This window comes from Andrographis paniculata, unplaced genomic scaffold (genome assembly GCF_009805555.1).
Source record: "Andrographis paniculata isolate CXL003 unplaced genomic scaffold, ASM980555v1 Contig54END, whole genome shotgun sequence".
Taxonomy (NCBI): Eukaryota; Viridiplantae; Streptophyta; class Magnoliopsida; order Lamiales; family Acanthaceae; genus Andrographis; species Andrographis paniculata.
In genome coordinates this window covers 1,797,709-1,824,844 of record NW_026137589.1, presented here as the reverse complement: position 1 = coordinate 1,824,844, position 27,136 = coordinate 1,797,709, and the positions used below count along the sequence as shown (strand labels likewise).

General features: G+C 36.8%; 1 protein-coding gene and 1 long non-coding RNA gene across 2 annotated transcripts; both read left to right on the top strand.

Annotated features, from left to right (window-relative positions):
• The first annotated feature begins 2,030 nt into the window (after window positions 1–2,030).
• Window positions 2,031–4,238, top strand: LOC127255859 (uncharacterized). Its single transcript, XR_007839734.1, has 4 exons — window positions 2,031–2,119; window positions 2,554–2,610; window positions 3,730–4,063; window positions 4,148–4,238. It is a non-coding gene; the product is annotated as an uncharacterized LOC127255859 (long non-coding RNA).
• A 2,767-nt stretch (window positions 4,239–7,005) lies between these two features.
• Window positions 7,006–27,104, top strand: LOC127255872 (uncharacterized). The gene is made up of 7 exons (XM_051281626.1): window positions 7,006–7,290; window positions 7,419–7,565; window positions 7,827–7,925; window positions 25,488–25,679; window positions 25,918–26,037; window positions 26,365–26,436; window positions 26,649–27,104. Exons 1-7 carry the CDS (start codon window positions 7,057–7,059, stop codon window positions 26,871–26,873), a joined length of 1,089 nt encoding a protein of 362 aa, XP_051137583.1. The 5' UTR covers window positions 7,006–7,056; the 3' UTR covers window positions 26,874–27,104.
• Window positions 27,105–27,136: the final 32 nt, after the last annotated feature.

Sequence of the window (27,136 nt, the reverse complement as noted above, 5' to 3'; positions counted from 1 at the left end):
TATATACGATGTTTTGTAAGATTATATTTTAATATATATATTTTAAAAAAATCGTAAAAATTAAATACTTGAATAATAAATTAAATGTAATTTTTGTATAACTGAAATAATATAATATAAATAATTATAAAAATTAAATAGTACAAAAAAGATAAAAAATAAAAATAAAAAATATATATACTGCAATATCATTTCTCTCGATTTCTATTGATATGAGAGAGAAATGAAAACAAAAAATAGAAATGATTTATTTCTCAAGTTCCATTTATCTTATTCAAACAAAAAGAGAAATAGAAATATTTCCATTTTTGATAGACTTTCTATTACATCATACTAATAAAAGTATTTATGTCTGTTTCACTACAACCCAATATAATATTAATATTAAAAAATCGGTAACATTTCTATGGAATAGAGAGAGTATATTAATTTAACAAAAAAATATTTTTAAAAGTATTATAGATATATTTTTTCATAACTAAAATTTTCTCCATATATGAAATTTACTCATTTTTATTTTTCGTTTGTCCATTAAATTTACTTATTATTAAATTTGGCAAAATAGAAAATTAACATTTGAATATTACTTTTCGGCCAATTTTTATTTGCAACTATTAATTTTATTACATTATTAACTAAATTTTTAAAAATATTTTAACTAATTTTTTATATATTATATTTTAAATAAAATACTCTTTTTCTTAATGTCCAGATGACCAAAATATTCTAATTTTACATAATGTAAAAAGAAGTATAAAAGCACTTCAAAATAAAATACAAAACAAACATATTATTATTATTATTATTATTATTATTATTGATAAAATACATTTAAAATAAATAATGATTTAAAATATATTACCCAAGTGAAATGATACCTTTGGGTTGTGACACAGTATTTAAGGTAATGTAATTTAGTGAGTTAAAATAGGTAGTTTAGTGAACTATGATGGTTTATATTATAATTTTATTTATTTTTTTATATAGATAATATTGTTAATAATTTTATATATTATTTATATTTTAATAATATTTAATACTTTTATTTTATTTTAAAATCTAATAAATTTAAATATTTAGTAAAAAAAATTAACAATGAAAATTTTATATTGAATTAAAATTAAATTCATAATTTTAATAGTAGAAGTTTTATATTGTGTTTTATATTTTCTGTGTAATAAGTTATAATCATTTAACTTATAATCTTAACATAACGTATTATTTCAAATTTGATAATAAAAATACAATATCAGTCATAACTATGAAATCATTTCAGTGATAATTATACACAACATAATAAATCATTCCATATTTGATAATAAAAACATAATATCAACAATAATAGAACTAGAAAAAATCATTTTAGCCATAATTTTAACATAATAAGCCATTTCAAATTTGATAATAACAAAACTATACAACATCAATTGTAGCAAAAAGATACTGCATGGTAGAGTATAACAAATCACAGATACAACATCAACCAGTCAATCGAAGTAAGCAAAAAGCAATATGGATATGAAATTCCGCCAAATACTCCCCAAAATTTGCTCTCTCCTAATAGTTTTTCTCCAAAATTACATATGCTATAAACTACACTAAGGAGACCATAAAAAGTTGCACTGCCATTCACAAAAAAAATACAAAGATTAGTCAAGATGCAGTAATGTAATGCCCCGATTTCGGAATGTATAAAATAATATTATTATAGCAAATAAATATTTTTATAATATTTTGGAATCAAGAAATTAATATTGTGGAATAAATTTTATTCCTATTTTATATATTGATTATGATTAAAAAGACTGTTAAACGGATAATATCAATGAGGATAAATATAAAATATAATATATAATTTAATAATATAATATAATAAATAAATAAAGAAGATAAAGATGTTAATGTTAATAATAATATAATATAATATAATATAATATAATAATAATAATATAATATATATGTGTATATATATTATACATATATATATATAAAAACAAACAAACCTTACCTCGAAACGAAGGAACGCAGAAGACGAAACGCGAAGGAGAAGAAGAAAGGAGAAGAAAAAAAAAAAAAAGAAAGAAAAAGATTTAGCCGTCCGATTCCAATTCCGACTTGGGTATGGTATTCCTTGCTATTCGTAGAGTCCGATTATAAATTTTAATACGAATTTTGATATTGGAGTATTAAATTAGAAATTCTTCAAAAATTCAAAATTGGCTATTTAGCTATTTAATCGATGAATTTCTTTAGCTAATAGCCTATTCGTAGCGCCGACATTATATTTTGAGAATTTCGTACCAATCCAAGTCGAATAAAAAACGGCAGTATATCGCACCTGCCTGCTTGTTCATACCTTTGCGTATTTTTATTTAATAATCGGGCAATATAAATATTATGAGGTAGAAGGATTTTATAGCTAGAATATCATATTCTACTAAATATAAAAGTTTGGAGCCCGACGAGTTAAGTATAGAAATTAGCTTTTGAATAAGCAGGTAGCTCCTGAGAATAAGCATAAAGCTCATCTGATTTGAGTAAATAATGGGACAGGTGTACGTTGGAGGAGATTTGGGTGAAGTTATAAAATCCAGAAAGTATCGGTAGGAGGTAAGCAGTAGGGAATTAAATCTAATTTTAAGAAATTAGGTATTTATGTTGCATGTGATTCTGATTCTGATATTGATATGATATTATGTGGAATCATTTGGTCAGTGCATCTATATATGTATATATGTGTGTGTATATGCATGTGTGAAACTTCGTTTTACGATATTTGATATACGTATTTGATCGTGTTGGTGAATTTATGAAAAGGAGGATAGGTGGGCCGTCTCACCAGCCCTTTTCATTAAATTCACTTATTGACATGCTGCACACATTGCACGATTTATCGGATATGTTTTATGGATCTATCGTTTAGTCGCCGTGTGCGGTAGTGCTAGGCGAGGGCATCATCTGGGGTTAGGATATTCGACCCCGATGTACCGTAACACTTTGGCGATAGTGGACGATAGTAGTCGGACAACTGGGTGACTTAGTCGCACGGTCATTCAGGGATTAGACCCATTGCAGTTGAGACGTATTTGGTCTAATCATTCGAGTTCGGTGTTGTTCCACTCATTGGAGTAGCTACTAGTGAGGTCTACCGGTAGTTTAGGATCATATGCCAAACTCCAAACGCGATCCCGTTAGGGCGTGCGAGGAGGAGTAGAGTTTCCGGGTTTCCTTCGGGTGATTCCAGGTTGCACGGATTCTACTACGTTACACGGGGTAGGGCTAGACAGGAGGGTCCTATCTACGCTATCACAGACTATGGGGTGTCTTGTGGTTAATGGCGACAACGTTCGACTATCCATGTATTGATTGCGGGAGTCGTATGGTGGGTATATGGAAGTGACCGGGTGACCGTTATATTATTATGGGTTTACCAGGTCCTTCCTTGAGCCGAGGATTTTCCGGCTATTTATTGATGATAGTCTAGTGAGCCGTTATTATGGAGCCGAGGTTATTCCGGCTGCTCACTTTGACATATGTATATGGGTATATGTGCATGAGTTGTCGATTTTGACATTATTGTTACATTATTTCAGTATGGGCATGGCATGACATTTATTTTGCAAATGACGGAAATTAAACTCTATTTTCGAGCATGACATGGCATATTTTATGTTAGTTCTTAAAATGGATTTAATTCTAGACTGCTTTTAAGAAAAATATTTGATTCAGGTACGCATGGCACCTCCGGGACAGGGGACGTCTCGGGAGATAGAAAGACGGGCTGAATGAGTGAACTGCATCTGATGTATTATATGTAAATTCTAACTAGAAAAACCTCCCGTTTTGGGAGTATGTTTTTGTAAATATTTATAAACTTGTTTTTTGGAAATAATAAAATGCTTATATAATTAATTTTAGCCTTAACACTGTGTTGTGGGGCCCGAAGTAGGAGGTGACGACCTCATGATGCAGTGTGGCGGTAGCATTTCCAGTATGAGCCAACTGGGGGTGTTACAAGTAAAGTAGAGAATTGATAAAATTTTCCAGAGTGTCTTTGAAAAAGGTAAATTTGCTTATTTTATTTCACAATTAATTATCTATTTAAAAAATATATATTTATTTATTTTTATCTTATCTTAAACTGTAGCTTGCCCGTGATCATTTCAGTATAAGCTTTTCCTTGACATCCGGCCTACAATGACAGGGAAGAAAAATCGCAGTGATAGTGAACGTAACACAATAGTTCAATTTTTACTTACGAATCTTAAGAATGACAAACCTACTTTTAGAAAAATGGTGGAGGCACAATTTTTTTCTTTTTTTTTTTCATGTTATAAGTATACTGTCAGTCGGTATTGGAGGGATGCCAAAAAATAATTGGATAATGGCGAAGTAATTTACTCAAGCAGTAAAAAGAAAAATGTTTTTAAGCCAAAGAAAGTGCTTCCAAATTATAAGCTGATTGCTAGTATTCCCTTAAAAAAAGAAGTTCTATTCAAAGTATGACTGCATCAATCAATTGTTCTAAAAATACTATTTACAGGTGGATTTCAAATGGAGCCTTAAGAGCACACACAAGTGCTCTTAAACCAGATCTCACAACACCAAACAAGTTAGGCTGCAATTTGCACTTGAACAAATTGTTTACTCTTCAATTGAAGAAGCTATTCAATTTAAATGCATTGATAATGTCATACACACAGATGAAAAGTGATTTTATATTACTAAAGGTCACATAGATTCTATATGACTCCGGAAGAGGAAGATCTATACAGAATATGTCAAAACAAGACATTTATTACCAAGATTATGTTCATATGCTCAGTCTCAAGACCGCTATATAGGGCGGATGGTTCGCTGATTTTTGATAAAAAAATTGGTATCTTCTCATTTACTTACAAGGAAGCTGCAAAAAGAAGTAGTAAAAATCGGGCAGCAGACACCCTAATCACCAAGCCTATTCAATCAATTACAAAGGATGTTACTAAGGTTTGCTTAATTGACAAAGTAAGTATACTACTGTTTGAATTTATAAAACGTTATATTGCACTAGTGTTCATTCAAACTAACACAATCCAACTTATTCTATTTTACTATATACATTCGCTAACTTTGAAAGATTGAATGTGTCCATTATTTACTTTTCAATATTTTGACAGATTATCCCCAGCCATAAAGGAGAAATGGCCAACCAACGTGACGAAAATAATCTATATTCAGCAAGATAACGCTAGACCACACATAAAAAATGATGATGCCGATTTAAGAAAAGCTGCCACAAGTGATGGATTTGACATTATTTTAGTGCAACAACCTCCCAACTCTCCAGATTTGAATATCAACGACCTTGGATGGTTTAGCGCTATACAAAATATTCAAATTGAAAAGGATTGCACTAACATGGATGAACTAGTGAATGCAATGGTGTTATCTTAAAGGTTATGCATGGGATGCTCTTGATTTATCTGTGCCCCTCACTTTCCTTATTTTTATTTTTAATTTCTATACTGCTTTTAACACTAATATCTCATTCTGTATATGTTTCTATAGACAATTGGGTTTATGGGTCCTGACTTGGCTACTATTGGTTTAAATTATTATTTTTTTTAACACTTTCTTGAAAGCATTTAGTCATTGTGGCTTCCTGGTAAATCTTCTGGTTGATAAATTATTAATTCTTTTCTCTCTTTTAGCAAAATTGTTGGCACTCTAAAGCCTAACTACTAACATATTTTCAACGTTCTTATGGTCCCAAGAGATCGCACCGCAATATTCCGGTGTACTACATGGTAAATTCTTAGTTTCATCTATAACATTGCTGCATATTAAAAATTGAAAGACTCTGTGTAATTGCAATATGTCAGCATTCTTCTTGTTTTTAATCGGTTATTTTCTTTATATATATATTGCATAGTAACATATCCTTATATTCATCTAATGCAACGAAAGATGTCTAACATATAACAAAGAACTCATGATTAACAAAAATTAGACATAAATTTTCATAAGAGCAGAAAATCTCATACAAACAGTATATTATGAATAAAATTTTACGTGAGAAGTAGAGTTCATATAACTTAAAATCAACTAAAAGAGCATCAAATTGCAAAAATTAAAAATAAATTTAGGCATAATTTCTCTAAACATAAAAAAATTAGCATAAATTAGTAAAAATTATTATTAGTCTCACAGAGTGAAATTTGACGGGAAGTAGAGCAATTGAAACACGTCCACGATTTTTAAATGTCGTTTGAACACCAATGACGATTATGGGCAAAATGAAGATCAGAATCCACCCAAGCTTTGATAACCTAATAAATCAGTGGGGGTATCAATCACATAGCCAGAGAAGCTCACCTGGTCATCACTAAGCAGTGTCACCACCGATTCATTAGAGAAAACCGATTCATTAGAGAAATGAGTTTCAGGAACAAACTCACTATATTCAACCGTCGAAACCATCGATGGAAAAGACAATCCAGTTGTCTCAGAATCGAAGTCGATTACTCCTCCCTTCGACTACAGCTTTTGTTAGGAAGGAAGAAGAATTGCGAAGTCGACTAGGGCTTTTGTTGGGGAGAAAAAAGAATAGCAAAACTGTTACAATTTTTATAATTTAATTATTTGTTTTAATCATGAGTTTGGATGAGTTTGTTTATTTATATATTAAAAATAAAATATTTTATATTAATAATAGAATAAAATAATTAATTTTAATGATTATTGTTATTATATTTTGATTTAAAACTTTACTAAAAATAAAAAGTGATCATTTAACGTAAAAAAAAAAAAAAAAAAACACGGAAAAGAAGGGAGTATTTCATATAAATAAGTTAAAGGAAATAATTTCAAATACAAATTTTAATAATAAAATATAAAAAAAACTTAAAGCGAAATCTTGACCGTGTAAATAAATCGAACGGCGCATGATCCCCCACGGCCCTCTCGATTCCCAAACAAGCAACCCTACTGGACGACAAGTCAATCAGCAACTGTTAAAACGGTGTCGTTTCACGAACAGCCAATCGCAGTCAGTGACTGAGAGGGAAGGGCTCTATGTTTAGAGCATTTTCAAGAGCTTTGCTCGGCGCCCACCGTCTCCTCCATTTCAACCCCAGCTCCAGCGCCACCTTCCGCGTTTCCCTCTCCACCATGTCTATTCCAGCAGCAGCCAAGCGAGTGGGCACCCACAATGGAAGCTTCCACTGTGATGAAGCACTCGGCTGCTTCATGATTCGCCTGACCAAAAAGTTCGCCGACGCTCATATTGTTCGAACCCGTGACCCCCAGGTTGTGTGGTGGTGATGCTGATATTCTCTTCTCAACATAGAGGGAATTGTGGATCTTTGTGCTGTTATGTTTTGATGTTCGCAAGTGCAGATAGGGTGTATGATGAAATGCTTCTTGAAATGTATCAGGTACTGGAAACGCTTGACGCTGTGCTTGATGTGGGTGGAGTTTATGATCCCGCCAAAGACCGCTACGATCATCATCAAAAGGGTTTTGAAGAAGTCTTTGGACATGGTTTCGGTACTAAGCTCAGTAGTGCTGGTCTTGTTTATAAGGTAAAGTTTAATGAAGAGTGCTAACCTTCAATTATGTCATCTAGTTCGAAAGAGAATTTGTTTTTGGTGTCGTAGTTTCTTTTCTGATAAAAGGATGAACTTTAACTACTAGTTTCCGTTTAGATTGAGTGAGATTACTCTTTATTAGTTTTAAATTATTTAAATAAATAATTGAAGGCTAAATTTGTGAGACTAGAGCTTTATTTTTTGTGATAGAAGGTATCTTGGTGAGTTTTTTTATTTTATTTTTTTGTTGGGTAGCATTTTGGGAAGGAGATTATAGCTAAGGAGCTTCAAGTTGATGAGGACCATCCAGATGTGCATAGATTGTTCCTTGCAGTCTATAAGAGCTTCATGGAGGTATTTGATTTTACTTTTTAAAGGTTTTTATTGATAATGTGGTGTCTTATAATTGTCTGACAATTTTACTTGTTCTTTTTGCATGTTATTACCTTTTTGTGAAGTTGTATACTGTAGTATTTGTGATCATAAAAGACACAAATATGTCAAGGCTGCAAGCTCTGAGCTTCGTAATGGGCATATCCCGTTGGCTTTAATGTTCTACTGAGGGAGGGTGTTTTTGTGAGTGTAATGTCTGCTATGGTACCTTTGTGTGTTCACAGAACGAGGTAGCAATCTGGGGCAGTTTAGGAATAAAAGAGAGTATACACCTTTGCGAGGATGCTTTATGAGAATGTCAGCAGTATTTAGAAATTCAAGGTTCTATGCTGTTTTTTGAAATTATAATATGCACTAAATTAATATGTTTGATTCTAGTTCTAGAAATGTTGTAGAATCAGAAGTCAAGTGCAGTTAAGTTTGACTGGAAAAACAAAACGCGATTTTAGTTTTCTATAAGACGTAGGAATTTTTATTTTGAAAATTTAGGAAATCAAATAATGATTAAACGTTTAGTCTATTTTCAAAATCGAAGTATGGTGATTAAAAAATAGATGAGATGATATGATTATCCACGTTACAATAATTATGTACCGAATCGAATTGCGGACTCGGATCGGGCGTTGGATTGACTCGGTGAGCTCACGGTCGGATAGAGAAGTTAAAAAAACTCTATCTATACCAAACAAATAAGGCATATCTTAGAAGTGATTTCCATATCTAAAAATTGATATCACATCTAATGAGATATGATTTTGTAGGCTTCTTTAGGGTAGTTAACCCTAATGGGCTTAGGAGTTCGGGCCCAATTGTGATTAACCCTAAACCTAGTCTATAAATACCATTTGTTGTACATGTAAAGTGTGTCGTCTCATATTGCAGAAATAAAAAAGTTCTTGGTTGTCCTTGTGGACGTAGGTCGATAACTCTTATCGGCCGAACCACGTAATTCTTTATTTTATGTTTTCTTGTTTGCGTGTGCATGTAATTTAATGCTAAAAGTGGTATCAGAGCGATGTTATTCACACGAGTTACACTTGTTCAAGAATAGCAAAGAACATAATAGACTATGTCAGACAGCCGAACACACTTGTGTCAGAGCAGAGAGAATTAGAACAGCATCAGACCTCGTCAGCGTCAGATTGCGTCAGACCTTTCAGCATCAAAACACGTCAGATCCGTCAGCAGCATCGCGCAATTTACTTGGCAGCCCTGATCGCCGACAACACGCTGATGATCTGATCCGACGTATACCGCAAATTGCTGAATTCATATTTGTATGATTAAATCATGTATGAGGACGGAAAGACCAAGATTGATAAGTTTGATGAAAAAGATTTCGGTTGGTGGAAGGTGCAAATCGAGGATTTGCTTTGCCAGAATATCTAGATTTGCCTTTGACCGGAAGGAAACCCGAGAAGATGCGCGACGATGAATGGACAATCCTTAACAAGAAAGCCCCGTCTGCTATTAGATCTATGCCAACCCAAAAGCGTTGGACTCAACATTCTGAAGGAGACTACTGCATATGGGTTGTGAAGATGTTGACAAACATATATGAGAAGCCGTTTGCTTCCAACAAGGTATTTCTGATAAAACGGTGAATACAAGAATGAAAGAAGGCGCCTCTATTACTTTGCATATAAATGAATTCAATACTATAATATCCCAATTGTTGTTAGTGGATATTAAGTTTGACGATGAAGTTTAGGCTTTGCTCTTGTTATCCTCATTATGTGAAAGTTGGTCAGGAACTGTCATAGCCGTTAGTAGTTTTGCTGGAAATTCTAAACTTACCTTTGAAGGCATTCGTGACTTAAATCATAGGAAAGGATATACATGGACGAAATTCTGGTGAAACTTCAAGCGTGTTGTTGAGCACTGAAAGAAGAGGCAGGAAGAAAGAAATGGGAGGAAGATCAAATTTTAGAAAAGGAAGTCAATCAAAGCCAAGGAAGGACATTCAATGCTGGAATTGCAGAGAGTATGGGCACTTTAAAAATTAGTTCTTAAAACTGCCAGAGCAAAAGGAGGTGAATGCCACTACAGACAGCTCAGACGATGCACTCATTTGCTGTGTTGAGAATTCAATTGAGTCGTGAATTATGGATTTTGGTGCTTCATTACATGGTACTTTTAGCACGAAGACAATGAAGAATCTACGGACATGGAACTTTGGTAAAGTTCGTTTGACCAATAACGACTCTCTTGACATCACAGGGATGGGTGACATAGATCTAAAGACTTATTGGGACACCGTCTGGACGTTGAAAGATGTTAGGGTAATCCCTAGTTTTAAGAAAATGCTTCTCTCCACTGGGCAGCTGTATGATCAGAGGGACATAACGTCACGTTTGAAAGAGGGCAATGGAGAGTCGTTATAGGCAATCTCGTAATGCCAGAGGCAAGAAGATGGGTACTCTATACATGACCGATATCTCTAAAAAATAAACGAATGCATTAACCAGCAAGCAAAGTCCGTCTGTTTGTGGCACCAATGACTTGGCCAAATGAGCATAAAAGGAATGAAGATGCTTGTCGCAAAAGGAAAACTTCCAGATCTAAAGAGGGTGGATTCCGAGTTTTGTGAGCCCTGTGTGCTTGGCAAGAAGAAGAAAGTCTCTTTTGCAAAGACGGCGCAGACACTGAGAGCTCAGAAGTTGGAATTGGTTCACTTTGATGTCTATGGACCAACACTAGTCTTTTCCTTTGGCGGATCAAACGACTGTGTAACGTTCATCGATGATTCAACACGAAAGGTATGGGCCTATTTTTTTAGAAACAAGTTTGAAGTTTTCAATACTTTTAAGAAATGGAAGTCTCCAGTTGAATTAGAAACTAACCTGAAGGTGAAGTGCTTGAAATCGGATAATGGAGGTGAATATATCAGCAAAGAGTTTACTGAGTATTGTGCTAAACACGGGATCCGGATGATCAAAACTGTCTCGAGCACTCCTCAGTAGAACGGAATGGCAGAAAAGATGAACATAACATTGAATGAGAGGGCTAGAAGTACGAGACTTCTTAGATTTTGAATAGAACAATAGAAGGAAAAAGAAAAATAATTCTTTAAAAAGCAGTGTTCTTACGTACAAGGATATGAAGACCTTATATACAAAAAGGAACTTGATAAAAATAGAAACAAACTATCCTCTATATCTTATCCCATGAATTATAGGATCATCCTATATCTTATCCCATGGGTCATGAGATCTTCAGCTGTATAAAGGAAACAAGATATTTGTTTTCTAAAATAATTGATTCACATATTTTTCCACACTCCTCCTCAAGCTGGTGAATAGACATTTTCCGTTCCCAGTTTGGATGCAATAGTTTGAAACATTGAGCTATTCAATTCTTTTGTTAAAATATATGCTAGTTGACCGGTTGTTATGTAAGGCGTGCAAATCAAACCGCTGTCCAGCTTCTCTTTGAAAAAATGTCTGTCAACTTCAATATGTTTTGTCCGGTAATGTTGCACCGGATTGTGAGCTATGCTGATTGCTAACTTGTTGTCGCAGTAAAGTCTCATAGGCCATTCCCACTTAATTTTCAAGTCTTCAAGAATAATTTTTAACCAAAGTAGCTCACAAACACCTTGAGTCATTGCCCTAAACTCTGCTTCTGCACTTGATCGAGCTACCCCATTTTGTTTCTTGGTCCTCCATGTCATAAGATTTCCCCCAAGAAAAGTGCAATATCCAGATGTTGACATTCTATCAACTATAGACCCAACATAGTCTGCATCAGTGTATGCTTCAAGTATCAAACTTCCATTTTTTTTTTTGAAGAAAATACCTTTTCCTGGTGTAGCACTCTATTGGCTGCTTGCAAATGAACATCTTTTGGTTGTGCATAAATTGACCGATCACACTTACTGCAAATGCTATATCTGGTCGTGTGTGGGAGAGATAAATAAGATTCGGGTCTACTGCAGCATCATCAATCGCTGGTACATCTCCCGGTCTACTGCAGCATCATCATCTGCTGTTGCAAGTCTGAGATTCGGGTCCATTGGGGTAGCCACTGGTTTGCATGCTGTCTTCCCTGTTTCATTAAGGTCTAAACATACTTTTGCTGGGAGATAAAAATCCCTTGCTTTGAATGAGCAACCTCAATTCCAAGGAAATACTTCAGCTTTCCCAATGTTTTGATCTCAAATTCTTTTGCCAAACACTGTCTCAATGCTTTCCTCTCTTCATCATCATTCCCTGTTATCACTATGGCATCAACATACACAAGTAGGGCTGTGACTCCCCATGAAGGAGAATGTTTTGTGAACAATGTGTGATCACCTTGGCTCTGTTTATTCCTCATAGCCAATATAACCCTTGCAAATCTTCCAAACCATGCCCGAGGAGATTGCTTAAGTCCATATAGAGCCTTTTTCAATTTACACACGGTGTGAGCATCCAAGTTCTTATCATAACCCGGTGAAACCTCCATATAAATCTTACTCTAGATCCCTATGTAAGAATGCATTTTTAACGTCAAACTGTTGCAGGTCCCATCCATAGTTGGCAGTGTATTCATTTTTGCAACAGGAGCAAAAATCTCTAGATAATCAATCCCATAAGTCTGTGTATATCCTTTTGCCACCAATTGCGTCTTATATCGTTCAATTGTCCCATCCGCCTTGTTTTTGACTGTATACACCCATCTACAACCCACAACCTTTTCCCACTAGGCAACCTTACCAATTCCCAAGTTTTGTTCTTTTTCAATGCTTCCATTTCTATGTCGATAGCTTGTTTCCATTTCACATTAGATATAGTTTGAGACACACTAGTAGGGATAATGATGGTGTTTAGGTTAGCAAGAAAGGTTCTTTGAGGTGGTGAAAATTTCTTAAAAGATAGGTATTGAGCTAGAGGATACAAAGGCCTATTTCTACATTCTCTGTGTTTCTTTCTAACAGCAATGGGTAAATTCAATTCATCATCGACAATTGGTTCATTTTGTGTTTCAACCATTGTAATGGATTGAGAAATATTATCAACTTCAACATGTGAGTTAGGATCAGAATTTATTACCTCAGTTATGGGCTCCGAGTTAGACTTTTGGATGCGTGCTGGTGCTGGGACATCCTTTATTCCCTTCATTTTGTATTTCTTTGCACACCTCATGTCTTCATCGTGTCTTTTAGCAATATCAGGAGCAACAGACTCAGACAAAGGAGCAGCAGGAACAGACAAAGGGACAACAACAAGAACAGATTCGGGCAAAGCTGCAAGAGAAGATTCGAGCAAAGGAACAATAGTAGGGGAGAGATTAAGAGGATCTAGAAAGAAACCTTCGTGATCTTTATCTTCCTGAGATGAGTTTCCCTTCTGAAGATAAGATCTACTGAAGTAAGATTGATTCTAATTGAATGTGACATCTATTCACACAAAGAATTTCTTGGATGGAGGATGATAACACTTGTATCCTTTTTGAGTGGAAGAGTACCCTACACAAAAATACATTTCTGGGCTCTAGGATCCAGTTTTCCTTTGTTTGGACCATGTATATGAACAAAAGACACACACCCAAAGACTCTAGGAACGAGATTATTTGTGGTTCTTAAGTTGGGATAAAAGGATGAGAGAACTTCCATTGGACTTTTGTGGTGCAAGACAAGGGAAGGCAAGCGATTTATGAGATGTGTGGCTGTAAGAACTGCTTCTCCCCAAAAGGTTTTAGGTACACCATTCTGAAACAACATTGCTCGAGTCTTCTCGAGAAGCTCACCATTTTTCCTCGATGTTATTCCATTTTGTTGTGGAATATACACACAAGATGACTCATGAATAATCTCATTATTTTGAAAGTAATGAGTGAGGACTTGGTTGAAATAATCCCTGGCATTGTCAGACCGAAATCTCTTGACACCAACCCAAATTGATTTTTGACCATTGAACAAAAATTTGGTAGAATAGTACTAACATCGAATTTGGACTTCAAGAGGAACAACCAAGTGACACGGGTACAACTATCAATGAAAGAGACAAACCATCGTGCTCCAAAGACATTAGGAATAGTAGAAGTACCCCATATATCAATATGAATGCGTTGAAAATGAACAAATTTTCTTTTATTACTAATGGGAAAAAGGCACTTGCTTATGTTTGGCAAGTTCACACACATCACAATGAAATTCTTCAACATTTAAATCTGAAAACAAGGTGGGAAACAAGATCTTAACAACCTTAAATGATGGATGTCCTAAACGACAATGGTAAAGATGAATTTTCTCTTTATTGGATAAACGGCTTTCTGACATTAGACCCTTACTCTAGACAAAGTTCAGCTGTCTTGGCATCTCAAGGTAATAAAGGCTGTCTCCTACTTTAGCACGTCCAATCTCCCTGAAACTTTGTCTTGAAATACACAACAACCACTATAAAAAACCACATTGCATGATAAATCTTGGGTAAGCTTTTGTATAGAAACAAGATTGGTGGATAATTTGGGGACATGAAGGACATTTTTAAGGGTCATGGTAGGGGTTATTAAAACATCTCCTACTCCTGCAACAATTGATAGAGATCCATCAGCTGTGACTATTTTCCGGCTGGACATGGGGTATGGATGGAAAAGTATTTAGATGAGTGGGTCATATGATTGGTGGCTCCCGAGTCCATAATCCAATGGAGATAGGAAATATACCTGAATATATCAATGAACAAGTGCCTGAAGGCTTTGGAGACCTTAACCTCTCAATTTCCTCCCGATTAAGGCCACACAGCTCTTCACTTTTGTGGTGCAGCAGCGATGTGTACTTGTCCAGCATGGTTTAAGGGCTCTTTATTCCTTGATTGGTCTCCCATTTTATTCCACTCTCGGCCTGAGAGCTTTCCATGAAGCTTCCAACATTTCTCTCGAGTATGCCGAGGTTTTTTGCAGTAAGTATAAAACAACTCGTCGCGATTCTGTAACTTAGGTTGAATAGGCTGTTTTGGTATCACTAGCCACCATAGCTATGCTATCAACACTTTGTGGTTCCAACATCATAGACCTCCTACTCTCTTCTCCTCGAATAAGAGCTACAACTTCATTGAGGTTTGGAAGTTCCTGTTTACCAAGGATCTGGACTCTCACTTGATCAAATTCTGGATTCAGACCATATAAAAAATTTTAAACTCTTGTCTTTCTCAATAAATTCCTTTAGAATTGCTGCATCTGCGGAGCACTTGGTGTTTATTACCCTGTAACGGTCAAGTTCCTGCCACAATGATTTTAATTGATTGGCATACCCAGTTACAGTTTTCGTTCCTTGTTTTGCTGCCATCGTCTTCATCTTGACTTTATACACCTGAGCCGTATCTTTAGACTTGGAATTGGTTTCTCGAATAGCATCCCAAACATCCTTGGCACTATTCAAGAACATGCAAGTATCGCTGATTTCTGGGATCATAGAATTCCATAATCAAGCCATTATATAGATAGAATCTTTTTCATCCCATGCTTCAAATTTGGGATTTTCCTTCTTTGGTCCTATCCTAATGAGATGACTCATTTTTCCCTTTCCTTTCAATGTTGCTTGGTCGAGTTGAGACCATTTGAGGTAGTTTTTTCCATTTAGTCTATAAGCAGACTGGATGCCTTGAAGTTCGCCGGCATGTTGGACTCGGATTTTCTCCCAGGACTGTGCAGTCTCTGTTAGGTCTGACATATTATAACTTGCAGACTCGATGATGAAGACTAATAAACTTTGAGAAATAGTCCAGAAAACTCAACAATTAAGGCTGGTCGAATAGAGGAAAGAAACCTTAGCAAAATCAAGAACAGTTCCCAAGAAAGAGCTGCTATGATACTATCTCAGATTTTGAATAGAACAATCAAATGAAGAAGAAAAATAATTCTCAAAAAGCAGTATTCTTGACAAGGATAAAAGGACTTATATACAAAAAAGAACTTAATAAAAATAGAAACAAACTATCCTATATCTTATCCCATGAATTATGGGATCATCTTATATCTTATACCATGGATCATGGGATCTCCAACTGTACAAAGGAAAGAAGATATTTGTTTCCTGAAAAATAATTGATTCACATATTTTTCCACAAGACTGAATGCTGGACTTCCAAAGGCATTCTAGGCCGATGCAGTTAATTGCAGTTAACAATGCTGCTTATCTAATCAATTAGGGATCATCAGTGACATTGGGTTTCAAGATGTTATGACTTAGAGTTAGTCGAAAAGAGAACTATATTCAAATGAATGGAAATAGAGAACCACGAACGAAACCAATTCGCTCTGTAATCAAAACCAAGATAATGATTGCCTAACCTAATATGACCTAGATGCACCCTATATGTAGTCGGACTTATGGGCCAAGTCCAAGACTCATAATCAAGAATTAAACAATAAATAAAATAATAAAGAATAAAATAATAATTATCCTAGGTGCTTCTCCCTTTTCTAATGTAGACCTTAATGTTATTCAACTCCTGTTAGCACTAAAAAAAAAATCAAATGCGACGCGTTTGCCAAATAGCCAGAAGACTCATGTTTATTTTCACAATTATTAAAAAATATCCCCTATTAATGTCTTCATCACATACTTAAGTAACGATTAACCATAACCCCAACAATTAGGCCCACAATTAATAAAACAACGCAATAACGAATAATATAATAATAAGGATAAATAACTAAACCACTGCCGACCAAGCCCGCTCGCTGCGACGCTGTCGGCTATAGGCCAGTAACGGTCGTGGCTCTGCCACCCCGATCCCTTGCTCCACATTAACTCCATAACAACTCCATCTTTCTTGAAAAACCTTGTCTTTAAGGCGGAAGACAAGAAACTGAAAGTGCAATTTCTCTTCATCAACCGAAGTCGAATCCTTGTCCATTAGTCTGCGCCATTGTATCAAAACCTAGGGAATGAGCTTGTCGTCTTTGCCACCATCTGCTCGAACTCCGTGGATCTGACCTCATCTTCTGTCCACCCTTCGACCTTATCCATCTCTTTGAGCTCAGCCACCCAATTCGTGTCTGTGTCTACCATATAAGTTCGAAGGGACTTGCTGGCACACTTATGCAATGGTGTATAAGGCTTCTTACAGCGGTAGCAAAGTCGCTTAGACTGACACTCGCGATACTCTTTATGACTCGGTTACCAGAAAGGGATTCGCACAGAGGACTGATCCGATGCCACCGGGCGTCCGCCAGTTGAGCTGTTGTCTGTGCTTGGTCTATTGCTTATGTTGCATTGAATTCCCACTCAATGTGGCAGCTGATTTGGATAGTTGAGTCCAAATCTTTGGGGTCTAGTGTCCCTAGATGATTGTGGATGTTCTGTTGCAATCCTCTCATGAAGTATCCAAGGTAATGCTTATCCCCCAAGCCTGGCACCTGTGTCGCCAGTTGGATAAACTAGTTGATATACTGATCAACTTTACATTATTGCCGAAGTGTGGCAAGACGCTCGTAGGAGTTCCCTACGATCGTCAAAACGAAGTACTAGGGCTCGGGAAAACTCCACCCAAATGGTGGTTGGATGGAAAAAGTGTTGCCATTGAGACTGGTGCAGTGTTGTGACTTCCACGGCGATGTGCGCTAATGCTACCTTGAGTTCTGCTCGCACCTGGTGGAGTTCAAACTGTTGCTCGGCGCAAGCAACCCAACCAATAGGCTCCGTCTCGTCAAACGGTGGTAGTTTGACTTCTGAGAGGAGCGGGGTGGCAAAGTTGCTGTGGCGGGGGGTCAACCCCCCTAACGGTTGAGAATCCGGTGCGAATGGAGGCTGCACCATAGGCGGCGACGTTGAGGGTGCTGAGAATTGCGTCGGTGGCTGACCTACTGACGCAGTGGTGTCAGCAGCGGTGCTAACGTCGCTAAACGCTGCCGTGATCGCTGCAAGCAACTCTTGCCGCAACGACACCATCTGATTCGTGTTATGTCTCGTAAAGTCTCCAGCTTGGCGGAAATATCCTGGCGGATTTTGTTTACCTCATCCTGTATTTCCCCAACGGTTGATTCCAGTAGCTCAAATTGTTGTTGATTGGAGATGGGCATGATTCCGTCAGCAGAGGATCCGGCATGTCGGACCAATTTTTATGACTTAGGGTTAGTTGAAAAGAGAATTATATTCGAATAAATAGAAATAGAGAACCACAAGGGAAACCCAATTCGCTTTGTAATCAAAACCAAAATAATGACCGCCTAACATGACCTAGATGCACCTTATATATAGGTGGACTTATGGGCCAAGCCCAAGAGTCATAATCAAGAATTAAACAATAAATAAAATAATAAGAGAAATAATAAGGAATAAAATAATAATTATCCTAGGTGTTTCTCGCTCTTCTAATATAGACGACCTTATCTAATTCTATAATACAAGATACGCGAAGAAGAGTGGAAAGAGGAATAGTAAAGTATGAACACTTAAGAGTGTAAGGATGCAGGGCTTATGATCTGATGAGAGATAGTGACAAGTTAGATGTCAAAGCTAGAAAATACACCTTCATTGGATACGGAGGAGACAACATGGGTTACTGGCTTTAGGACGTTGAAAGTAAAAAGGTTGTCAGAAGCGACTGAACTTTTCGAAGACAAGCACAAAAAATCTGAAGGTTGTGAAAGAATAGGTTAAGTTTGACAATGATGCTATCAGAACTAGAGAGTCGGTGGATCCTCAAGATAGTGGGAATCAGGAGAATGAATCTAGTATAGACGAATTTGAAGGCAATCAAGGGGACTTTGTTGACAGTGAAAGTTCGGAGGGTGATGGACCTCCCCAGTCACTGGTGCAGCCGCAGCCAGCCGAGTCACAGTGGGTTAGGAGATCCATTAGAGTCACCAAACCTCTAGCGAGATATGATCCTAATGTAAACTATCTCCTTTTGATTCAAAATGGTGAACCAGAAAGTTATCATGAAGCAACCAAACAGAATGATTTGATTGAGTGGGACTAGGCCATGAAAGAAGAGATAGTTTCTTGCACAAAAACAAGACATGGATTTTGACTAAACTTCCTTCCGACAAGGAGGTGCTTCAATATAAATGAGTTTTCAGAATTAAGGATGAACTAGATGGGTAAAAAAGATACAAAGCTCGCTTAGTGGTTAAAGGCTTTCAACAGAAAAAAAGAGGAAACTACACTAAAATCGTCTCTCAAGTAGTAAGGATGACCATTATCAGATTGGTTCTTAGTATTGTAGCTACAGAGGGCTTACATCTAGAGCAACTAGATGTTAAGAGAACTTTTCTACATGGTGATTTTGATGAGAATATGTACATGGTACAAGCCCCCAGGCAATGGAACATGAAGTTCGACAACTTCATGATGAGAACGGGGTACAAGAGATGCGAAATGGACCATTGCTGCTATGTGAAAAAGTTCAAAGGTTTATACATCATTCTACTTCTCTACGTGGATGATATATTGATAGCCAGTGCACACATGCGAGAAATCAATTAGTTGATGTATGAGGCATTCGAGATGAAAGATTTAGGTCTAGCCAATCAGATACCTGGGATGAGTATAATCAGAAACAAGGATGACACTCTGACATTATCTCAAGAGAAGTCTATCGGATAGTGTTAGAAAAGTTCAACATGAATAGTGAGAAGACTAAGCCGAAAAACACCTTTGGGAAGCCACTTCAAGCTTACTAGTCTCCGAAAACAGACAAATAAAAGGCAGATATGGCTAAAGTCTCTTATGCATCTGCAGTTGACAGCCTCATGTATGCGATGGTGTGCACGAGACCAGACATTTCTCATGCAGTCGGGGTTGTTAGTCGCTAGATGTCAAATCCGGGGAGAGAACATTGGGAAGCCGTCAAGTGGATACTAAGATATTTGAAGGGTACTTCCAAGATGAAGTTATGTTTCAGAGGCAAAAATATGATTCTCAGAGAATATTTTGATACTGATTTGGCTGGATGCAAATAGACGCTTAAGATTACTATAGGGTACAACTTCACAGTGGGAGGAACTCTAGTCAGCTAGATGTCTGAACTTCAGAAAAGTGTGGCTCTTTCGACGACAGAAACTAAGTATATGACAGGTGCTAAGGTTAGCAAAGAGTTAGTTTGGTTAAAGAACGTTCTCCTGGAGTTGGATAAAAAACAGACAAATTATTCATTACATTGCGACAATGAGAGACAGTCAAACTTGTTAAGAATTCGGTCTATCATGAGAAAACGAAACATATTGCGATAAGATATCACTTTATCAAAGGGTCGATAAGTGAAGGAACGATAAAGTTAAAGAACATCAGGCGCTATGAATCCAGCAGATATGTTCACAAAGATTATGACACTGGACAAGCTGAAGTTATGCATGAGTTCAGCTGGTCTTCTTAAGAAATGATGAGAAGACCGTGGCAATCAAGTGAAGTTGAGGATTTTACGGAAGTACAATAGAGCGCAGATGTTTTGAAGCCTCAAAGTGAGAGATTGTTAGGTGGTAGTTAACCCTTATGGGCTTAGGAGTTCGGGCCCAATTGTGATTAACTCTAAACCTAGTCTATGAATACCATCTCTTGTACTTGTAAACTGTGCCGTTTGATATTGCAGAAATAAAAAAGTTTTGGTTGCCCCTGTGGACGTAGGTCGATAACTCTTATCGGCCGAACCACGTAATTCTTTATGTTCTTTCTTCTTGTTTTTGTGTGTGTGATTTAATCCTAACAGTTATACCATATCAAGAGAGAATCTTCACAATCTGTTATGTGGAAAGTCTATAAATAGGTTTGACCATAACCCTAAGGCATACATGCATTCATAATCCAACACACTCTTATCTTGAGATTCTCCTCTTCCACCTCTACCTCTACTGACTAATGACTATCCTGCTCTTTTCGTGCTTGCCAGCTCTCTTGCTAGTGGTGCAACTTTGAAAGGATATAAGTTGTTTTATCTTTGAGAGTGATATGAATAAACCGGAGCACTACCGGCCGTATTTCGCTTTGCGGGAAGAGGTCTTCTTCGAATTGACTTCCTCAGTGCTTCCTCATTATTGCCCATATTTTTCAATAATCGCAAAGTGAAATATAGGTGATAATGAACTTTATTTACTTATGGATAACCCTTTTACCACCAAGATTGTCTGAACTGCCGCTGCGCCGCCGCAACCTGTGTTTTTAATAAAAAGTTGCTACTCCTACGTTTGTGTCACTTTTGTAATCAAAAGATAAGAGATTTCCCGTCTCCCGACGGTATTGGGTCATTTTTCCGAGTTCCTTCGATATGATTCTCTCAAGTGCACTAGCATACTCTACTTGCTCACCGGTGACAGTTTAGGGCACGGTCGAATATGAGGTTGGACAATATTAAGGTTTATGTTAGACGAGGAAAAAATGACCAAGTTTACTTAGGTTTAATCGTAATACAAGGTTGAAGACTCAGAATTTTATTTTATATCATTTAGTTAATGTCATTTATTTATGATATCTTGATATAAATGTATCCATGTGTCCATAAGGGCCTATCTACATCAAATATATGTAAGGACTTCATATATAGGTTAGGGGGATTATTAGATTCTTTGGGTTAGTGATGGCTTTTTGGTATTCCTCTGTAGGAATAATTCCCGGCTTTGGCTTGGTATTAGTTGGAATTGGTTTTCTTATGCTAATTTAATCTTTGCACCAAGAATAAAGTTAATTATTTTCGTTACTCTATTTATCACAATCATACTACCAGGAGGATTACATTGAAATTCAATCACTATTCACCTGAAAAACATCAAAATCCAAAAATACAAAATATCCTCAAGTAAATTAAAGAGAGAAAAATCTAATTCTATACTTTATTTGAAATTGTATATTGTACACTATATAACAAAGCTTATATACACAAGCCCATTGGGCTTAACTGTAAAATAATCCAATCTAATATCTAACACTCCTCGTCAAGTTGGAGCATACAAATCAAATATGCCAAGCTTGTCACATAAGTACTTGATGCAAGGATCACCAAGAGATTTTGTGAAAATATCTGTCAGCTGATCAATAGAACATACATAGTTAGTACCAGTACACCTAAATAATAGTGACAATCGACTTCAATATGCTTTGTATGCTCGTGAAATACTGGGTTAGAAGCAATGTGACATGCAGCTTGATTATCACAGCATAACTTTATCTCGGAGATAGTAGTAAATTTAAGTTCAAAAAGCAATTTCTTTATCTAGATGAGCTCATAGGTGGCAAGGGCCATAGCTCAATATTCGGCTTCAACAGTCAATCGGGTAAAAAGTTTTGCTTCTTGCTTTTCCAAAAAATAAGATTACCTCCAATAAAGATACAATATCCTGAGGTAGAACGTATGTCAGACGGAGATCCCAATCTGTATCGAAATATCCAACAATGTCCATATGACCGTGATTCTTATATAACCAACCTTGCTCAAGGTACCCATTGACATACCGAAGAATGCAAACAACAGCTTCCCAATTGGTGGTACGTGGTGATTGAAGAAATTTACTAACCACACTAACAACATATGAAATATCGGAATGAGTAATAGTGAGATAGTTCAGTTTACTGATCGTCGATAACGACCAATATTTTCTGAAGGTTCCCCTTGATCCGGTAGAAGTTTATAGTTGGCATCCATAGGAGAGTCAACAGGGTTACACTCTATCATATGTGCTTCTTCTAACATATCCAAAGCATACTTTTTTTTTTTTTTTTGTGAAAGCACAATACCATTCCAACGATGGTAATATCATCAACATAGACAATAAGGTATAAACACGTACTAACAGTAGTATGTCTGTAAAAGACAATGATCGGATTTGCATCTAGTCATCCCAACCTCTTGTATAGTGGCACTAAACTGCCAAAACCAAACACGAGGAGATTGTTTTAAGCCATATAGAGAGCGACGAGCTTGCACACAAGACCAGACTCTCCCCGAGCAACAAATCTAGGTAGTTGGTCCATATAAATATCCTTATGAAGATCACCAGGGAGGAAAGCATTCTTGATGTCCAACTGATAAAGAGGCCGACCCAAATGGTTGCAAGAGAAAGAAATAAGCGAACAAAGGACATCTTTGCCACAGGAGAAAGTGTCAGTATAATCCTAACTATAGACCCGTCTGAAGCCTTTGGCCTCCAGACGAGCCTTAGGGCAATCTAGTTTGCCATCCGCACCAACTTTAATAGTATAAACTCAATGACAAGCAATGAGAGATTGACCGGGAGGTAAATAAACAAGATCCCAAGTACCATTAGCTTCTAAGGCAGCCATTTCGTCCATTATGGCCTGTCGCCAACCGGGATGAGAGAGATCCTCCAAGACTGACTTAGGATAGATATAGATCCTAAGTTTGTCATGAAACTGTAGAAATGAGAAGACAAACGATGATAGCTTAAAAACGTATAAAAAGGATGAGGATTACGAGTAGAGCGTGTACCACGGCGTGAAGTCAAAGCAGGAGCTGTGTCGGATGTCGAAATGGGTGGGACCGGAATCGGTTCGGAGATGACAAAGGACGCCGGAAGAGTTGATTTGGAAAAAGAATGACGATGTTGGCGATGATAAACCTGAAGAGGAGGAGACGGAATGAGTGAATCGGATGAAGGAAGAGGGAGGACCATAGGAGTAGAAGTAGTGGAAGAAGAGGTGCAATAAAATGAAAATGACTCGAAGAATGTGACATCAACAGAAAAGTAATATCGGCGATGTGTAGACGAGTAACATTTGTACCCTTTTTGAACCCGCGAATAACCAAAGAAAATACACTTAATAGCACATGCAAAAAGTTTATCGAGTCTAGGAGAGTGATCATAAATAAAACACGTACACCCAAAGACACGAGGTAGTAAAGAGAACAATGGCTCGGATGGAAAAGACACTGATGAGGAACCCCACCCTGAAGGACTGAAAAAGGCATACGGTTGATTAGGTAACAAGCCGCAAGTACTACATCGGCTCAAAAATGTGATGACACAAGAGGACTGATGGAGGATATCGTGTGAAGTCATGTATGCAGTTAGAGGAAGAAAAATACTCAGAAGCAGTCACTTCATAAAACCTTGATAGACACCCCAAATTGAGTTTGAATTTCAGCACAAAAAGAGCAAAATATAGAAGAAAATAATTCTAAACGACTTTTCAATAGATAAAGCCAAGTACAACGAGAAAAATCATCACAAATGTAATGAAATATTGAAATTCAAAACCCGACAAAGTACGACTAGGACCCCAGATGTCAAAGTGGACAAAATCAAAGGGTTTAGAAGCCCAAGAATCTACGCGCTGAGGAAACGATGCATGAGGCTGTTTACCAACCTGACATGACTCATATTCTAAAGACGACAAAGAAGATAAAATAGACGCCATATGCTTCAACTTGGATGGAGATGGGTGACCAAACCGCTGGTGAAAAAGGTTCCGCTCAGCAGTGGCAAGACATAATACGGGCGATGAAGATGGAGGTGGAGATGGTGGGAAAAAGTAAATGCCATGCGACTCACGACATTCGCCAATCAGTTGTCCCGTCTGACGATCCTGGATAGAGAAAGAGTCTATATTAAAGGTGATAAGAATAATTTAAGGATTTAGTTAGTCGACTAATAGAGACAATATTAAATGGACATGAAGGAACATAAAAGACCGAATCAATAGAAATATAAGGAAGAGGATGGGCGGTACCAATTGCGGTTGCAGTGGCTCGATGACCATTAGCCAAAGTAACAAGGGGTAAAGATGTGGAGGGAGAAGAGGAAGAGAAAAAAAGGAGATTTTCAGACATATAACCTGATGCACCAGAATCAAGGATCCAAGAACCAGGAGGGAATTTATAAAAGTCACAGGCGACCAGACCGGAAACAGGACCGTCAGGAGGAATGGACTGCTTCAAAGCTTGGTACTCAAGGAATGCTGCATAATCCGAACCACCGATCACTATAGATTGAGAGACATCAACATGAGGCAGAGGCAAGTCAACATGGGCGAGATTAGCTCGAGGGTGGGCGCCCTTGCAATTTGTAGCATCTTTCCTTATGCAACCCCTTCTTTTAAGATTATGGTGTTCGCAAGATTGTGACAAAACTTGTTTAGAAGTATGATCCTAGTACAACACAACTTGTGGAATTAACAGTTGTAAGTGTTCATCCATGTAATGTCTTTTTTATTTTCTATCTTCTTTAGAACAACCGCATCAACTGAAGATAAATAATCAGATGCTGCCCAATCATGTTTAAATACGAACGTCTAAATGATATGACCTGTAATTATGAATCACACCAGTTTCGTATGCCCTGTTTCAAAAACTTCAACGTCTCATAACACACCCTCAATTGTACCAACACTGCTTTTGTGGTGCAAGACAGAAACCTACCAATCCATTATATAATTCCTCGTCACAATATCAATGGCACCATTTGCAATTGCAGCATTTTCTGAACTTGGTATCATAAAAGTTTAATCATGATCATTCTTCATATTATTATTTAGTTTTATGGGTTATCACTATTTTCCTGTATTTCTTGTCTTATCTGCAGCATCCATGTATAATTAAAATTATTTGAAACTTTTGATTGCTCGTACACTAATTACACAAATGGCAGGCAATTGATGCAATTGACAATGGAATCAATCAATATGATACTGACCAGCCACCAAGATTCGTAAATAATACTCATTTGTCTTCAAGAGTCGGAAAATTAAACTTGGATTGGATAGATCCCGATCAATCAGCTGAGAAGGAAAATGAAGCCTTTGAAAGTGCCATGACTCTGGCAGGCAAAGAGTTTTTGGATGTAAGTTTCGTCTATCCAAACAGAATTCATTATTATTATTATTATTTGGTCATTTTTCTGGCCTATCTTCACAGATTAGTTTCTTTCGACATTGCTGCTTTTAAAACATTCTCATTATGAGAATTTCAACCAGACGTTTTCACTGAACCTGAAATTATTTATATGGAAATGGCATCTGCGTTGCTTGAAGCTGGAGATTTGGTTCATACAAACTCTAACAACTTTTGTGTATATTCAGAGTCTCCGATTTCATGCAAGATCATGGCTGCCAGCTCGTTCAATTGTTAGGAAATGTCTTGAAGCTAGGCTTGAATATGATCTGTCTGGAGAAATCATGGTATTAGATAGATTTTGTCCGGTGAGTAGTTTTACCAGCACGATTTCTGCAATTAAACATGTATTTTATGAATAGGCCAGGCTTTCTAGCCAGTAGCATTTGTTCTCTTATTTATCACACAAGCTTACAATTAGTAAGCATATTTATATGCCTATCTTAAGTCAGCTTTTTCTGTAGGCCTTGTCAAAGCAATTCTGTAACCGTGTAATTATTTAGCATTTGATTTACTTTCTCATGTATTTAGTCCTAGAAGTTTACTTGTCAGAGTAGTAGATGTTAATGCATTGCTAGAAATTTATCCAAGAAAGCCATGTGATATATTGATCATACTGAGATTATCCTTTTCAGTGGAAACTTCATTTGTTTGAGCTGGAGGAAGAGATGAAGATTAGCCCATCGATTAAATATGTTCTCTATGAGGTAGTTATTATGAATATGTTTCTGTTCATTTAATCATGTTTGGTCCTGCACTTAATTCCGTGTTAACGTTTTCTGCTTGGTCTCTGTTACTTTTTTTTGTCAACTATGCGCCATTCTATTTATCTCCCTGTGAATTTTCGTAACACGTGTTCATCTGCACAACTGTTTATGCAATCTTAGAATTTCTTGACATATTCTGGAAATGTTATTAGGATGATCGCAGCAAAAGTTGGCGAGTTCAGGCAATGGCAATAGCACCTGATAGATTTGAGAGTCGTAAAGCACTTCCTTCTGCATGGCGTGGACTCAGAGACGAAGAACTATCCAAGGAGTCAGGAATCTCTGGTTGCATTTTTGTCCACATGAGTGGATTTATCGGTGGAAACCATACATACGAGGGCGCATTGGCAATGGCAAAATCTGCCCTGAAACTCTAACCTCATGGTACCTCAACTGAACTCGATTCAAACTCAGATTTGCCTAAAGAAATCTGACAAGGTAGCACTGTTATTTCTCGGATTGTTCTTAAATTTTGGTTTGAGGCCGTATCTGTCATTGTTTCGAGGTAAGATGTTTGCTAGGCTGGCACAGGGAAAGCTGACTTCAATGTAGGGTATATCAATGTTGAACCGGGTATCAGTGTTGAAACTTCAGTTTTTTGCCGGGCATTCAATTTTCCATCTTTGTGTTTTTTTATCCC